Source organism: Hydra vulgaris, chromosome 01 (assembly GCF_038396675.1).
Source record: "Hydra vulgaris chromosome 01, alternate assembly HydraT2T_AEP".
NCBI classification, from domain to species: domain Eukaryota; kingdom Metazoa; phylum Cnidaria; class Hydrozoa; order Anthoathecata; family Hydridae; genus Hydra; species Hydra vulgaris.
Window position 1 is genome coordinate 44,187,501 of NC_088920.1, and position 17,283 is coordinate 44,204,783.

General features: G+C 29.6%; 1 protein-coding gene and 1 long non-coding RNA gene across 2 annotated transcripts in view; both read left to right on the forward strand.

Moving 5' to 3' along the window:
• The window catches only part of LOC101236737 (tetratricopeptide repeat protein 12), a 54,765-nt gene that overhangs the window by 25,113 nt on the left and 12,369 nt on the right, over nt 1-17,283 (forward strand). Inside the window, exons 11-15 of the mRNA XM_065788292.1 lie at nt 2,841-2,932; nt 3,177-3,348; nt 3,895-3,987; nt 13,602-13,665; nt 13,873-14,028. Coding sequence (XP_065644364.1) covers nt 2,841-2,932; nt 3,177-3,348; nt 3,895-3,987; nt 13,602-13,665; nt 13,873-14,028 — 577 coding nt within the window. The remainder of the gene's footprint in view (nt 1-2,840; nt 2,933-3,176; nt 3,349-3,894; nt 3,988-13,601; nt 13,666-13,872; nt 14,029-17,283) is intronic.
• Nucleotides 1,137-1,857, forward strand: LOC136075360 (uncharacterized). Its single transcript, XR_010635863.1, has 2 exons — nt 1,137-1,277; nt 1,361-1,857. It is a non-coding gene; the product is annotated as an uncharacterized LOC136075360 (long non-coding RNA).

Genomic DNA, 17,283 nt, shown 5'->3' on the forward strand with positions numbered 1-17,283 from the left:
AAACCAATAAATAATCCTATTGGAAAATACAACTTGGTTTTACTTCCAAGATTTCAATGGAACTAGTAAGAAACAAGTGTTTGTCAAACGTAGGTGCAACCCTTGCAAATGCTTTACTATATGACATAAGATATCTTCTGAAAATTGATGTTGATATCAAAGATATTTTAATTGATAAATGCAAATTAGATAGGGACAAGTCAAAAGTAAAAATTGTTAGTGAAGAAGTGCACTCAAAACAAAAAAAAACAGTTAATTTGTCTTGGGGTTGATAGCAAGCTCGATCAGATAACTAAAACAAGTAAAGTAATAAACTCACCTCAAGGTGAAGTACTAAAGAAATATATTAAACCTGAACATCACCTCACATTTACTTATGAAGACGGAGAATCGAGTGGAAATTATTTGACTCATAGGACGATTCCTGTCACTGGTGCTACAGGCTTAGTTCTTGCTACCGAAACGTTCAGTGTTTTACAAGAACATAACAGTTTGGAAAGTATACAAGCTGTTCTTCTTGATAATAATGCTACCATTACTGGACCAATAAGTGGCTTAGTTGTAAAACTAGAAGTGTTTTTAAAAAGAAAGCTACATCTAATTGGATGCGCCTTACATCAAAATAAACTTCCGTTACGAGCTCTTTTTGTGAAACTTGATGGTGACACAACAGGGCCTGTGAAGCTTCAGTGGTCTACTTGGCAGAAGCTTCAGTGGTCTACTTGGCAAAAGATGTGCTGAAAATATTCAGGATAGAAATCAAGTTTTGTTTGAATGTATTGAAAACCCAATTGTAGATAAATATATTCCAGAAGAAATACTAACAGACCTTAGTTGCAATCAAAGACTTTTATTTGAATATTGCAAAGGAATAGGTATTGGTAAAGTTTCTGATAAATGGGCTGCCTATAAAATTGGACCGCTTAACCATGCAAGGTAGTTAACACTAGCTATCCGCCTTCTTTGTTTGTATACTAGAGACAATCAACCAACCGTTTCTTTAAAAAACGTGTATATTTTATTGTTCAGGTTTACGCTCCAGCGTGGTTTAAAATAAAAAAATCTTCAAAGTTTCACGAATCCCCACGCCTTATTTTTTCTACTATTAATAGAATAAATAATCTCCCCTTTGATGATGTTACACATATTGTTAAAAAAAACAATAAAAACAACGCATTGTGTCTGAAACCTGAAAATATTCTATATGCCATGCTAAAAGATAATGACAGCAATATACGAAACTTTGGTTTTCAAATCTCACTGGCTCTAAGGCAAAGGTATTTTTTTTATAATTAACTAAAATAAATTTAAAAAAAAAGACACATAAAATGTGGTAATTGCTTTTGATTTATATTTATAGAGTAAACAACACAAGTTTTGAAGTAAATTTGAAGAAAATTCCGGAAATTAATTTTAATGCTAATCATTGGTATGAGTTGGTTGACATCATCAATACTAAATTTACAGAGCCCCTAACAACACAAAATTTTTCAATTGAGCAAATCCAATATATGATTGACAATAATGTTGAACCTGAAATCCCCGACTTTCCATCTTACTCCCAGAGCGATGAGCAAGCGGTAAAACTTGTGTCGCAAGCATCCCAATATGTATATGGATTCGAGAATCGACATAGCTGCATTTTAACTAAACTACTTAGCAGAAAGATACGTAAACCATATGTTTCAAAAGGGCATTATTTCCATTCTTATGATAATATTTTTTAATTAAAAATGTTTTCCTAAATATATATAATCATGTTCAAAATGTTTTAAATTGTAAAAATGTTTATTTTAATATTCTTATGTAAATATAAGAATAAAAGTTTCACTATTTAAATCTTCAAATAGTTAACAAGTTGTTATAAAATTAGCTTAATTGTTATAAATTATTATAAACTTAAATCATTCAGAAATGCAGTTAATTTTAAAAAACAATTAAATATGAACATATTTAAAATGTCAATTTTTGCATATAACGCCTTTTAAGGTGTTTTTTCGCATAATCCTTCAAATCTTAGAATTTAAATCTGCAAGCGATTCTTCATCCAAAATCTCTCAAATTTTTAGAGTAATCATATTTTAACTGTCTCCAACTACTGCAATATTACGCAATATGCGGAATTAAAATCAACCTACCCTAATATATATGTATATATATATATATATTGATTCAACACAAGGTGAGTGGATTAAAAAATGAGCAAACTTTAAGCAATCATTTGGTAATTAATGGTTGCAAATGCTCTTTAAGTACTTATTGGATAAAAATAAAGAATTAAAAATATCACTCAACTTAACAGAATGAAAGAAGACCGTTTTTAAGGTGACCTTTGAGAATTGTTTGATGTTGCAACTACGGCTCTGATGACAGAAATACAGATTGAAGATCTGAAATTTCTTTGCATACAAAGAGATGTTTTGTAGGAGAAGATGTAAATGGCGATGGTAGAAAAATGAGTGAATGTGTTGAATTTGGTGACAAAAAGGAGAGCATCTTTCTATTCTATGGAAGAAGGAAAAGAAAAGTTTTTGACATTTTTTAAGAAACTAGTAGAGCAGTGGACCTTACATTCAGATTTTATGAATTGATTGAATACATAAAAAATTGTAAATGATTTAACTGAAAATCAGTCTTATTGAATATTAAAATGACAGATTGACCAAGAACAGATTTTGGTTCTTAAGTTTTAAATAAATAATTGACATTTGACAATAATTATTTTATTTATTGAATGTCCATATTTTATTTATTGATTTTACTGACCTTAAACACTTTTAGGTCAGCATTTGGCAATACCGACCTTAAATCGAAAGGCTCATATTTATATATTTTTTTAGAATTCTTACTTCATGTAATTCTTTATCAAAAGATGAAGTTGAAATAGCTGTAATTCTTGTAGAACTTTTTTCTTCTACTTCTCTTGATAATGGTATTGTTTGTTTTACATTGATTTAAATGGTATTACTTGTTAACATTTTTTACATTGATTTAAATGGTATTACTTGTTAACATTTTTTACATTGATTTAAATGGTATTACTTGTTAACATTTTTTTGTTTTAAAATGGTAATGCGCAATTATATTTTTGTAGCATGTGTATTTTTTGCCTAATATAATAAAATATATAAATGCTGATTTACATTAGGCGTGTATAAAGTAATTTTTTTTTTCAGCATACAACAGTGAATTAATATGTCAACAAGAGGTTATATTAAATACAGTAAGCTTTTTTTTACAAACAGAATCTACTTTAAGGTCTGTGTTTGAATCTGTGCAGTTTATCTATCGCTTATCTCAATTTCCAAAGACTAGAACTAGAATAGTAAAGTTAAATTCATTTCAAAGGTATATATTTGAATTATGTGCATTAAGCCATCCATTATGTATATTATACTGTTAATTATGTAGGTTGTTTTCTTAATGCTGTATATTTATAGGGACCGCTTTCTTGTACAGATTATAAATTATAGAATACAATTCGAACTAAAAATATAAACTTAAATCACAAGTTACTAATTTAGATATAAATGTTTAAAATAGTTTGTATTTAATGTTTGCAATAATATTTTTTACAAGTAGAATCAGTGAAATTATATTTTCTAAATGAATATTTTTGTTGCTGGGAATTTTTTAAGTTTGCTTTTTTAGCAAAAATCCATTTTATTAAATATGCTTATAATTAACTAAAAATCTCCATACAGGAAGTTTGATTTGTTTAATGAACTCACCTCCTCCAAACTCATCTTTTGTGTATTTTTTATACTAAAATGGCTTCTTTTTAATCTAAAATGGCTTCTCTTGCAGAAAAAGTTTTATACTTTTAAATTTTTTGAAAGTTTAAATTTTTTTTGTTTCAAGTTTAAAAAATTAATTAAGTCATCATTTTTACAGCATATTTGATAACTTGCTTCGAATAATAAATGATGGAGGAGATGTGGCAATCATAGCAACAGGTTCATTGAATAACTTTGCACTAGAAGCTAGGTAATTTAGAACTAATCTATTTTTTTCTTTAGAACTGAATGATTTTTAAATTTTCAAACTTTAACTATTTTCTTTTTTTAGCTTAAAAGTTTTTTTTATCTTGATCTACCTTTAGTCACCAAAATTGTCATCATCATCATCATCATCATCATCATCATCATCATCATCATCATCATCATCATCATCATCATTATCATCATCATCATCATCATCATCATCATCATCATCATCATCAGTATGTTAAAAGTTATTTGGTAAAGCAACTTTACAGATTCATTCCAATTTAACAGCCTTACCAAATTTTTTTTATTGAGCACATCAAACAAAACACCTAAAAATATTTTTAAAATTATTTGACTATAAATAAGCTACAGTCTAAAATATGCAATGAATGTGTTAGTATCAACTGCTTATACAACAACATTAAACAATTCCAAAAAATTATAATTTAAATTTATAATACCAGACTGTTTAACTCAATTTAGCTAACTCTTACATTAATTTAAATAGATTTTGATTTCTTAAGTATAAATATACAAAATAATCATGAGACAAAATATGTTATTTAAATTGTTATTTAGTTAACATAATTATGTAATTATGTAATTATGCGGTAGTGGTGTAGTGGTAAAGCGCTCGCTTCATAAGCGAGAGGTTCTGAGTTTGATCCCACCACGTCCCTGGTAGTACTGCGCTCAATTTGTTTCTCCACGTAGCGGCCTTGTTCCTCAAGGTTCGTGTTTCGGAGTTAGAGTTGAGAGAGGGTTATAATCACTATTAAGTAGCCTCCTCATCTGTGGTGGCCTTCTTGGCCTTGAGAAGGTGAATAACAAGAAAGAAAAAAAAAAAAGTATATAATTGTTATTTAACCATTAAGAGATTTTACAAAGGAAATATTTAATATTAATTGAAGTTGAAGCTTGACGTGAAGCTGGTCATCTATTGTTTAGTTTTTTATCATAACATGTCAAATAAGATAAGAAAAAAAAAAGTGTAAGATTCCCATTCTCAAGTTCGGTGTAGTTTTATTGCAATTATCTAAGTTTTTGCTACTCTTAATTGTAATTAAGTTATAAACTTGGTTGATAAACTTTTGATAAATTGTTATAAACTTGGTTGATAAACTTGTAAACTTGGCTGAATTTTATTAATTTATTGTAAAAATATAAATTATTAATATATTTATTACACTATTAAAAAACGTTGAAAAAACATATTTCAGATATTTATTACCTTATACAAACATTGTTAGACCATTATAAAAACAAACAAAATTTCATTTAAATCTAATGTTAACTGAAACAACGATTATATAAGTCAAAACATCAACATGCCCAAAACTAAAAAGATTTGTTGTAAAGCATAATATTTCTGAAAACATATTTGATAACATAACGTAAGTACATAAATAATTTTTTTATTTTCATTTGTATCAGGCTTGGTCGGGAAGCGGGAGCGATCGCTCTGATAACTGACCACGGAAATAATATTTAGTTACGAAAAACTAGCCAGATTTTTTAGTCGTTTTGGGAACATTTCAAAAAACAAAAAAAAAGTGCAAAAAAGATTAATTGGACCCATGAGAGACAATTGCAAAAAAAAAAAAACTAGGAAAAGAAAATAACTCTTAACGCGAAAAAAATTAAGACAAAATGAATTATGCTTAGAACAAATACCTTCGAAACATCGCTCTTTTATAATTTTTTTATAAAATTAAGCGACATTTTTTTTTTTTTTTTTTTAACACCTTTGCTTCCAACAAGGCTGCAAGCAGCCACTAATTAAAGTTGGAAGTTACTAAAAGAGAAAAGATGAAGATTGTTGAGCAAGATAACGATTGAAAGACGACTTAAAAGATTGCAAATTATATGAATCAGGAAAGCAAGATGAAGGAAGCGAATTCCAAAGAGCTGATGTTCAAGGAAAAAAACTAGACGAATAAGCGTTTTTGGAGCACTTAGGAACAGTCACAGAAAATGATGACACTTAATTGAATGACGAGTAACACAAGAATGAATTATAGTAGATGGCACAAGAGACGTTAGCTCTTTAGAGCAGTGCCCATTATAGTATTTGTAGAAAAGAGAAAGAGAAGCAACATTACGACAATGTGATAATGGTTGGAGCTTGGCTGCAAGAGCAGGTCCAACTATGTTAACAACACGTTTTTGCACCTTGTCTAAAAGAGAAAGGGCATCATTAGAAGATCCGCCCCAGATATGGCAACAGTATTCCATACAAGGCCGAATTTGAGATTTATAGAGATAGAGAATAGAATCCGAAGTAAGAAAGTGACGAGCTCGATAAAGAGATGCAACCTTAGCAGATGCTAGTTTTGCAACTGATTTGATATATGGTTTCCAAGAAAGATTGGAAGTAAGAGTTAATCCTAGAAGATAAAGAGTAGGTGACTCATCGAGTACATCACCGTTCATAAATATAGGAAGATCTAAATTATTGCAATAACGATTGGCTGAAAATAATTGAGTTTTATCTGAATTAAAATTCACCAGCCACTGTGAGCCCCATGTTGTAGCAGAAGTAAGATCCTTTTCAAGCTCAAATGCCCCCTCCAGGCAATCAGAGGGTGTTGGTTTTTTATCACGACAAAAATAAATGGTAGTGTCATCAGCAAACAATGCCACCTTGAGATGAGAGAATATCTGGAAGATCGTTAATGTAAATTAAAAAGAGTATAGGGCCAAGGATAGAACCTTGAGGAACCCCTGAAGTTACAGAATAAGAAGAAGAGTGTTGTCCATCGAGGACAACTTTTATGCTACGATTGGAAAGGAAAGGATTCGATGATCTTAAAGATGTTGCCGGATACACCATAAGAAGAAAGCTTATGGAGAAGACCAGCATGCCAAACTTTATCAAAAGCTTTAGAAATGTCGAGAGCGATGGCCTTAACCTCTCCACCTTTATCTAATGCACGATAAAAACTGTCAGTTATTACTGTTAACAAATCAGCTGTAGAACGAGAAGATCGAAATCCATATTGATGGTCAGAAAGTAAGTGATTAGATTCAAGATGAGAAATTAAGTGTTTGTTAATTAAAGATTCCTAAATTAAAAAAACCTTGCTTATGATAGGAAGAAGACTAATAGGACGGTAGTTAGACGAATCAGACCGCTCTCCAGAATTTTTGAAGATAGGGATAACAGATGCCGCTTTCCAGCAGGCTGGAAAGCAAGACTCTGATAAGCACTTGTTGAATAGTTTTGAGAGTATAGACGACAACTCCGGAGAACACTTCTGCAAGACAATAACAGGTATGTTGTCCAGGCCACAAGCTGTAGAAGAGTCTAGGCAGGAAATCACTTTAGATACAGATGCTGGAGTGATATGAATGTCAAGCAATGGATCAACCTGTTTGTTGGCAATATCAGGTAGAAAGCAACTAGTGGAATCAAGAGATGATATTGATGAAAAGTTTTTAGCAAACAATTCAGCTTTGTCTTTAGGTGAGGTGACGAAGTCTGAACCATACAAGAGAGATGGAATTATAGATTTTTCCGTATTATTGATGTTATTAAAAATTCTCCAGAAGTCACGGGAGCCTAATTTTTGAGATGAGATACGAGATTTCATGACCTGAGAATAGCGGGTTTTGGCGTTAGACAAAACCTTTTTACTATCGTTTCTAACAGTAATAAACAGACACCTGTTTTCTGGAGAATTGTTTTGCTGATAAATATGGAAGTAATAGTTTCGATTGGCAATCGCAGCAGCACAGTGTGAAGAAAACCATGGAGGAGAATAAGGCTTGACCTGGAATCGTCGAGAGGGAATAAAAGATTTCATGCCATCCTGAATCCACGAAGTTATGTAAGAAGCACATTTGTCAGCAGGAAGACGAAAGATTTCTACCCAAGGGCTATCACGAAGAAAATCACGGAAAGAATCCCAATCAGCTTTACTGTAGTTGTAAGAGGTTCGATAATAGGGGGATTCAGGTGATGAAGAAGAATGAAAGGAAGAAGACTGGAAAGCGAGTTGGAAAGTTGACTATTTGAGTTAGGGATTGAGAAAGGCAAAAGTTGTGGGCTTTAATGCCTGCCGAATCACTGACACTTAAGCCAAGCCATTCAGAGTGGTGAGCATTAAAGTCACCAACAACAACTATATTAGCTGATGGATAAAGAGAGAGGGCTTGATCAATATGATCAGAAATAACATCAAAAAGTGTGCAGTCTTGAGATGAAGGAGAGCAATATAGAACAAAGAGAAAGGCAATAGAGTGAAGTGGTGCTAAACGAAAGCACATAAAAGAATAGTCTGTGGATTCAAACCTAGTTTCACGACAAATGGGTGAATTCTTACGAATGTAAATGCCCAGGCCAAGCATGTGACTATTGGAGTCTTTACGAATTAGAGGAAGATAACCATCAACACTAAGATCACAAGATGAGACAGCTGAACTCAAATTAGTCTCACAAAGAGCAAGTAGATCTGGTGAACTTTGCAAGAGATAAGACTCAACAGAAGAAAAGTTACTTTGAAGACCACGAATATTAGTGAATGATAGGTTTAGAGAACTTGGTGATGATGATGGTTTTTTGTGTTTTATAGTTGGTACTTTATTCATTTTTAAATTAGATTGAAGAACTTGACTCAAAGCATAGATAGTACTCAGAACACTGTTTAATAGCCCAAGCAATTGTGTCATTACTACTAATAAACCCTAAGCTGTAACAAAAGGCTCCAAATGTGGCCTCCGCAATGCACGCCAAAAGTACAAACAGGGACACCATCCATGCGCAACATGGCACTGTTAATACTTTGATATTTTTCAGCTATTGATGGAATCAGCCTCTCTGAGAGCTACCACAGAGTTCGGGAAACCTGACTAAAAAAGTTAATTTTCCTAATAACTATTTTATGTATCGCGTAGTTAGAAAAATTTTAACATATTTAAACAATTCTTCTTGGTAAGATGAACAAATGAAATAATTAAACATTGAGTTAATGTAGAAATTAAAAGTAACTAGATAGAAGTTGACTAAAAAGGTTCAAAATACTTTATGAACAGGAAGCGGAACTGCTTCACAATACCCCTTATGATGTTTCGTGAGTGGGCTTTTTAATTTTAATTAGTCTTTAAAACAGAAAAAAGTAACTTTAAGTTTAAGTATAACGAGTTCGTAAGAATGAAGCGAAAATAACTAGAGCTAGTAAACCAATATCTAAGAACTTTGAAACTTTTCTTTATATCGAATAACTTTCTTAAATATATATATATATATATATATGTATATATATATATATATATATATATATATATATATATATATATATATATATATATATATATATATACATATATATATATATACACAAACACATATATATATATATATCTTTGTGTTCTGTCGTGATCTCAGGCGCAGTGCATGTTCATCCACGAGTAACTTTGTATGCATGTTTGTGTTTAGTAACCAAAAACTTCTTATATGGTTATTTCATAATTAGTTTTATTAACTTTGATGATTATTAACAATTTCATTGAAAACACAATTATTGTTGAAAGTCTTTTTGTTTACAAAATAAATCGTAAAAATTGCTTTAAAATATAACATTAGAATAAAAAACAGATACACAAAATTACATTTACATAAAAAATACATAATTTAAAAAAAAAAAAAACATACTAATAAAATCAATAATATATAACAAACTTTCAAAATTTTGACAATTTAAAAAATATATATTTGAAACATTTATTTTTGTAAAAAAATAGTAATAGTTTAAAAGATTTATGGCTTTGCAGATGTGGCTCCGAGAATGAGCCAGAGTATTAAAGTAATAGTTTGTTTGATAGTATATTCTTAAAACAATTTATGCTAGAAATCTCAAAACTTGACAAGTTTTGAATACAATTTTTAAAACAATTCAAGAGAAAACTCTAGGACTTTAATTCGCTTGATCAATGTATTTTTTGAACCAATAGAATTTGTTTGTTCGTAGATTTGGTGGGTTTTTAGTGTTCGCGAATATTAACCAAGATGTTTTGAGAACATTCAAGTTCATGTATGTTTCCATGTATGTACATACAAAAATTTTTGTTTTACAGACATTCATAAACTTAAATGTTCTCAAAACGACTACAAAACCTGCCCGGTTTTTTGTAACTAAATATTATTTCCGTGGTCAGTAATCGAGAGCGATCGCTCCCGCTTCCCGACCAAGCCTGATTTGTATAAAAGGTTGAAGTTTCAATAACTTAAAAAATATTATGTTTTGCATTTAAAAGTGATAAGTTTAAAAATATAAATGCATTAAAAACGATCTTTTTGTAAAAAAATCACCTGGATAGGAATCAGATAGAATAAACATTTATGGATAAGTGTTTCAAATTTCAACCATCAAGCATAACGATAAGTTATCAAATCTTAGTTGGCTCAAAACAAGTTTAAGTAAAAAACAGTAAAGTGATCCCAAATTATTAAAAAAATTTCAACAATATATAAATAATATATATATAAATGGAAAGAGGAATGAATGCCCAGATGTTTAAACAGAATTTTCCAGAAAAAAATGTACAACTTTGTTTAAAAAATGTTTTATCTATTTGAACAGAATATAAACATGGTTTACATATTAAAACAGATCCTTAAATAAGTTTCTAATTAAATCTTGTAGTTTAGGCAGGATTTTTTGATGTTTCAGATATGACACTTTCAGGCATTGTGAAAACTGCAAATTTAAGTATGTTTATAAAAAAAAATGTTTTGCGAAGAAAGGAAAAATCAAAAAATCATTTTAATAATAAAAGTTAAAAAAAAAAAAAAATGTCAAAACAAGAACAAAAGATTTAAATAAATAAAAAGAAAAACAAAAAGAAAAAAAACCAAACAAATAAAAGTTTAAAGAAAAAAGTTTGAAAATGGAAAAAAATGAAAAAGAGCTTAAATCTTTTATGGAAAGAAAAATAATATTTTTAATTAATTTTGTACATTATTTATTTTTTGTATTTATGTATGTAATGTTAAATGTATTTATTTTTTTGCATTTTTTCTGTGTGTTGAGTTGTTGTTGCTTTTTCTATATCTTGCAGTTTAGTTTTGTTTAATTAATATATGTAATGTATAATAGCATTATACATTACTTATATTAATTAAACAAAAAAGTTATTAGTATAAGGTTTAATATTGTATGTAGTAGTGTAGGTATATTTTTTTATGTAAGTTTTCATTTATTATGCTTATTTGTATTTGTCTATGGAAGTTGTTTTCTCTCACTCTATCCTTCTGAACTTATGTCATTTAATTTGTGTTTTCTCATACATAAGTTCTCAATTCCTTTGTTTGTTTTTTTATTACTTGCTTTATTGTAGTTTACTCTCTATTATTTCCTTTCTTTCTATTATACTTTCTATTATTTTTTTGTCTTAATACTTTTTTATTTTATTTTTATATTTTATTTAGGTGTCAATCCATCGACTAGTTTTTAACTATAGGAGTGACACCAAACATAATTTTGTAAATTCTAATTAAATTTGTAATTTTTAATTTTATGTTTAAATAAATGAATTAAAAAATAATAATTTACTAAAAGCTTACTAAACAACATAACGGGTGATGCAGAAGTTATCGGACAAATCCTAATTTCATTATTTGAGCATAATAATTAATTTTTGTGGTTTTATGCGTAGGCATAAACGTTCTATAAAATATAAACTTTATTATTTGAAACACAATTATTTAAAATGAGGTTAAATGCAGATGAATGAGAATCTTTTCGAAAGCGACTAAAAATGTTTTTTGTAAATAAACTTAATAAAAAAATTGTAAATCATTTTGAAAAGGAAGGATTTGCTCGAAGTGCAATATATGATAACCTAAAAAGACTTGAAACTGTTCAATCGTTTTCTGATAGAAAACACCCTGGTCGTCTGACATCCTGGACTAGAGAAAAGAAAGCCGAATTAACGAGACTTGTCAACAATCAAAAAGGGGTCAGTCAGAGAAAAATAGGTATTAAATTCGGTGTTAATCAATCGACAATTGGTCGTCAGTTAAAAAAACTGAATATTAAATATAGAAAACGTGAAAAGACTCCAAAATACACTATAGAACAACAAATAAAGGTCAAGAAAAGAAGCAGGAAACTAGTTAACCAACTCTATAACACAAAATCGCTTCTAGTCATCGATGACGAAAAATACTTTTGTTTTGCAGGGGACAACATGCCTGGAAATTCTGGATACTACACAAACAACAAAAAGACATGCCCAGAAAGTGTTCGTTTTATAGGAAAAGAGAAATTTCCAAAAAAATTAATAATCTGACCATGGTATGTCCGAGCCATTGTTTCGCACTTCCAAGGCTGTAGCGATCAATTCATCAATCTATATTAATGAATGTTTAGAAAAACGATTTCTTGCATTTATTCACAAGTATCATGGAGACTTTAACTATTTATTTTGGCCAGATTTAGCAATTTTCATTATTCTCTAAACTGGATGGACCAATATGTCTATTACGTTGATAAAGAATCCAATCCCCCAAATGTGCCTCATGCACAACCAATTGAAAATTTTTGGGGACATATGGCACAGAAGGTTTGCGAGGGAGATTGGCAAGCTTCAACAGAGCAAGTTTTGATTGATCGCATTAAACTAGAACTACAAGAAATCGATTTAAACTTTTTACAGTCGCATATGAAAGGCGTCAGAGCAAAATTGAGATCAATTGCAGATGGTGGTGTTTTTTCATATAAAAAATAATATATTTTTATTAAAAGATAAATGCTTTATTTTAAAAAAATATAATAGTAGTTTGTTTTTTTATTTATAAATAAGTTATTGACGTTTTTATTTTGTCCGATAACTTCCGCATCACCCGTTAGCAAGCTTACTAAACAACATAGCAAGCTTACTAAACAACATAGCATGCTTACTAAACAATATAGCAAGCTTACTTAACAACATAGCAAGCTGACTTAACAACATAGCATGCTTACTTAACAACATAGCAAGCTTACTTAACAACATAGCAAGCTTACTAAACAACATAGCATGCTTACTAAACAACATAGTAAATTAATACTAAAACTTATATAACTAATAGATAGTTTAAAGCTTGCATGTGTAAAATTCATGATTTTAAAAGTTCTTCAATTAGACAGCATTTATTGGAAATCTCTATATCTCTATATTTTATTCTTATAAAATTTGTAGGTATAAAAATCATAATAAATTTATAATAATTAAAATTAAAAAACTTTTCAAAACTTTTTTTAAACAAATTTCTGGTCAGAAATTTGTTTAAAAAAGGTTTTGAAAAGTCAACAAGTTCTTGTTCTCCTCTTCTCAACAAGACTCTTGTTCTCCTCTTCTCAACAAGAAAAAAAGTTTTGAAAATGTCAACATTTTCTTGAGTTAGTTTAATAGCAAAGCTCAAGCATTCTTCTGAATGATGCTGATTTGAACTTTCAGGAGTTGCTAAAACAGGTTTAAAACTAATTTAAAAGTTTAAAACAGGTTTAGATCACAAGTTGTTAAAAACACTCATTTTGGTTTACACTCATTTTGGTTGCAAAAAATGAATTTAACTATGATCATTATCATAATTTATTTTTTTAAATGACTACTTTTTAAAATTTTTAGTTTTCTTGTAAAATTTCAAGAGAGGCTTCTTCAAAGTTTTATTCCAAATGTCATCAATATGATGGTATGTTTTTACTTATTTTTTCACGTTTTATTAGGAGTATATCTAATTATAATTTAAAAAAGAAGACAACATAATGTCAATATAATACTCATTTCAATATAGTATTATTGTCAAGATAGTAATTATGTCAATGTGATATAGATAAATAGTATAAATTTAGTTCATTTCAGGTGTAATTTTATAAAAAAAATTATATATTGGTTTTAGGTGTTATTGTATTCTTCACATGATAAGCAGTCAGCAAAAGTTTTTCCAATGATAGCAAGCAGTATTTCTACCATCTCGAATATTTTTCGTGAAAAACATTTAAGATTATTGTACAATAATGACATGCATATTTGGAAAGTAACTCTTTCTTTAATAGTAAGTTTGATGTTTTAATCTCAGTTTGAGTTATGGAGTTTCTTATTTCATTTAGTATGCTAATATTCAAATCCATGTTGTTCTATAAAATTACTTGTAGAGATAACAAATGTGATATAGAAAATAAGCAAAGTAGTTTAACATTTATATTAATAGCCCATCCAGCAACTGAAACATTGTTATGTCTTACTTGAGTCCTCCACTATGAATAATGGTAGTCTAGTACCATTTTAATTTCTAGTTTGTAATTTTTCCAAACTTTTAATGAATTATTTAACTCAAACATCAATCCATAATTGTGTTTATGTGGACAAAAAAAAGTTACATGTCATTGGTAATGAATTTATGCCCTTTTTATTTTAAAATTATGTTTTGGTCATAAATTAGTTTGATTTTATTTTAAATTAATATTAATTTTATTCACCATAACCCTATCATTATTAATGGATGTTTTGTTTGCAATGGTGAGGATAAAAGTATCCAAGTCTCATTTTAGATCATATTTGTGCAAAATTTTAATCCAGTAGGCTTTATTTTTATTCATATGTGTACAAAGTTTCCATCCAATAGGCTTCATTTTTAATTGTGTCTGCGAAATTTCAAACCAGTAACCTTCATTTTATTCTGTTTAGTAAAATATTAACTTCATATACAAACTTTGATTACAAAAATGTTTATTTACAATTTCGTGTAGCATTGAAATAAAACTTTATGAAGGTTTTGTTTAAATAATCACAACATTATTATCTCATTAATATAACTACAAATAAATATCTTATTCTTCTTTGTTATCAAAATCCCCCTATCATCGTACCTCTTACAACTACCTTAAAGCTGACTGGGACTCTTTCCATGATTTTCTTTGTGATGGCCCTAGGTAAAAATCTTTCATCTTCCTGCTGAGAAATGTGCTTCTTATGTAACTTCTTGGATTCAGGCTGTCGTGGAATTTTTTATCCCCACTCAATGATTCCAAGTCAGGCCTCACTCTTCTCTATGGTTTTTCTTCTCATTATGCCATTTTTATTCTCATTGTAACCATTACTTTCATATCTATTGCCAAAACAATTTTCCAGAAAACAGATGTCTGTTTACTATTGCTAGAAACCATTATAAAAAGGTTTTGTCTAATGCCAAAGCCTGCTATTCTCTGGTCATGAAATCTTGTATATCATCTCAAAAATTAGGCTATTGTGACTTTTGGAGAATCTTTAACAGTATCTATATTAAGGGCAATTCTGTTATTCCAACTCTCTCTTGTATGGTTCATCTTACCTGAAGACAAAGCTGAATTGTTTGCTAAGAATTTCTCATCAATTTCATCTCTTGATTCCACTAGTCGCGTTCTACCTGATATAGCAGACAAACATGTTGATCCATTACTTGACATTCATATCATTCCAGCTTCTGTATCTAAAGTGATTTCCTGCCTAGACTCTTCTACAGCTTGCGGTCCAGACAACATACCTGTTTTAGTCTTGCATAAGTGTTCTCCGGAGCTTTGGTCTATACTTTCAAAACTATTTAACAAGTGCTTATCCGAGTCTGCTTTCCAGCCTGCTGGAAAGCAGCATCTGTTATCACTATTTGTAAATTTTGAAAAGCAATCTTACTTGTCTAACTACCATCCCATTAGTCTTCTTACTATCATAAGCAAGGTTTTTGAGTCTTTATTTAACAAACACTTAATCTCTCATTTTGAATCTAATAACTTATTTTCTGATCATCAATATGGATTTCGATCTTCTCATTCTACTGTTGATTTGTTAATATTAATTACTAATAGGTTTTATTGTGCATTAGATAGAGGTGGAGAGGTTAAGGCTATTGCTCTTGATATTTCTAAAGCTTTTGATTAAGTTTGGCATGCTGGTCTTCTCCATAAGCATTCTTCTTATGTTGTATCAGGTAACAACTTTAAGATTATTGAATCCTTTCTTACCAATCGTAATGTAAAGGTTGTCCTCGACAAATAGCACTCTTCTTCAAATCCTGTAACTTCAGGGGTTTCTAAAGGTTCTATTCTTTGCCCTAAATTTATTTTAATTTACATTAGTGATCCTTCAGAAATTCCCAGATCTAAGGTGGCATTGTTTGCTGATGATACTACCATTTATTATTGTCTTGATAAGAAGCCAACACTCTCTGATTGCTTGGAGAGGGCATTTGAGCTTGAAAAGGCTCTCGCTTCTGCTACAGCATGGGCTCTCAGTGGCTGGTGAACTTTAACTCAGATAAAACTCAATTTTTTTCAGCTAATTGTTATTGCAACATTCTAGATCTTTCTATATTTATGGACGGTAATGTATTTGTTGGCTCATCTACTCTTCGCCTTCTAGGATTAACTCTTACTTCCAATCTCTCTTAGAAACTATATATCAAATTGATTGTTAAATTAAAATCTTCTAAAATTGTATCTTTTTATAGTGCTTGCCACTTTCTTACTCAGGATTCTATTCTTTATCTCTATAAATCTCTAGTTTGTTCTTGTATGGAGTACTGTTGCCATATCTGGGGCGGATCTTCCAATGATGCCCTTTCTTTTTAAGACAAGGTGCAAAAATGCATTGTAAACATAGTTGGATGTGCTCTTGTAGCCAACCTCCAACCATTATCACATCATCATGTTGCTTCTCTTTCTCTCTTCTACAAATACTATAATGGGCACTGCTCTAAAGAGCTAGCGTCTCTTGTGCCATTTACTATTGGTTTCTTGCAGCCTTGTAGGAAGTAAAGATGTTGAAAGAAAAAATACAAAAATTCTTGCTATTATATAATAAAGTTTTATTAATAAATATTTTCATAAATAATACTTGTCTTTTAATATTTTTGTTTTGTTTTGCTCCCACTTCTTTATGTGCATTATTTCTAACTACTATAGTTACATTTAAATAAGTAAAGGTTGCTTAATATAAAACTTATAACAATATTCTCCAATAACTCAAATTACTCTTATAAAAACATGTTGCAAGAAACACCACTAAACATTTTAGTTTCATTAAAAGAAGTATTGTTTTAAAGAACAGTGTTTTTATCTGTTTTGAAATGAAAAAATTTTAACTTTTAAGAGTTAATCATATTTTCCTGTCTGCTGACAAGTCTCTATTTTTAAATAAATTAACTTCTGAAATGTCTCTTTAGCTTTTTCTGTTGCTCCCAGGTAATTATCTAGTAAACTGTGACTCTTTTGAATTTTTGTGTTTGACTTTTTTGGTTGTTTATTTGACATTTCCCATTTGTCAGTAATTTAACTAA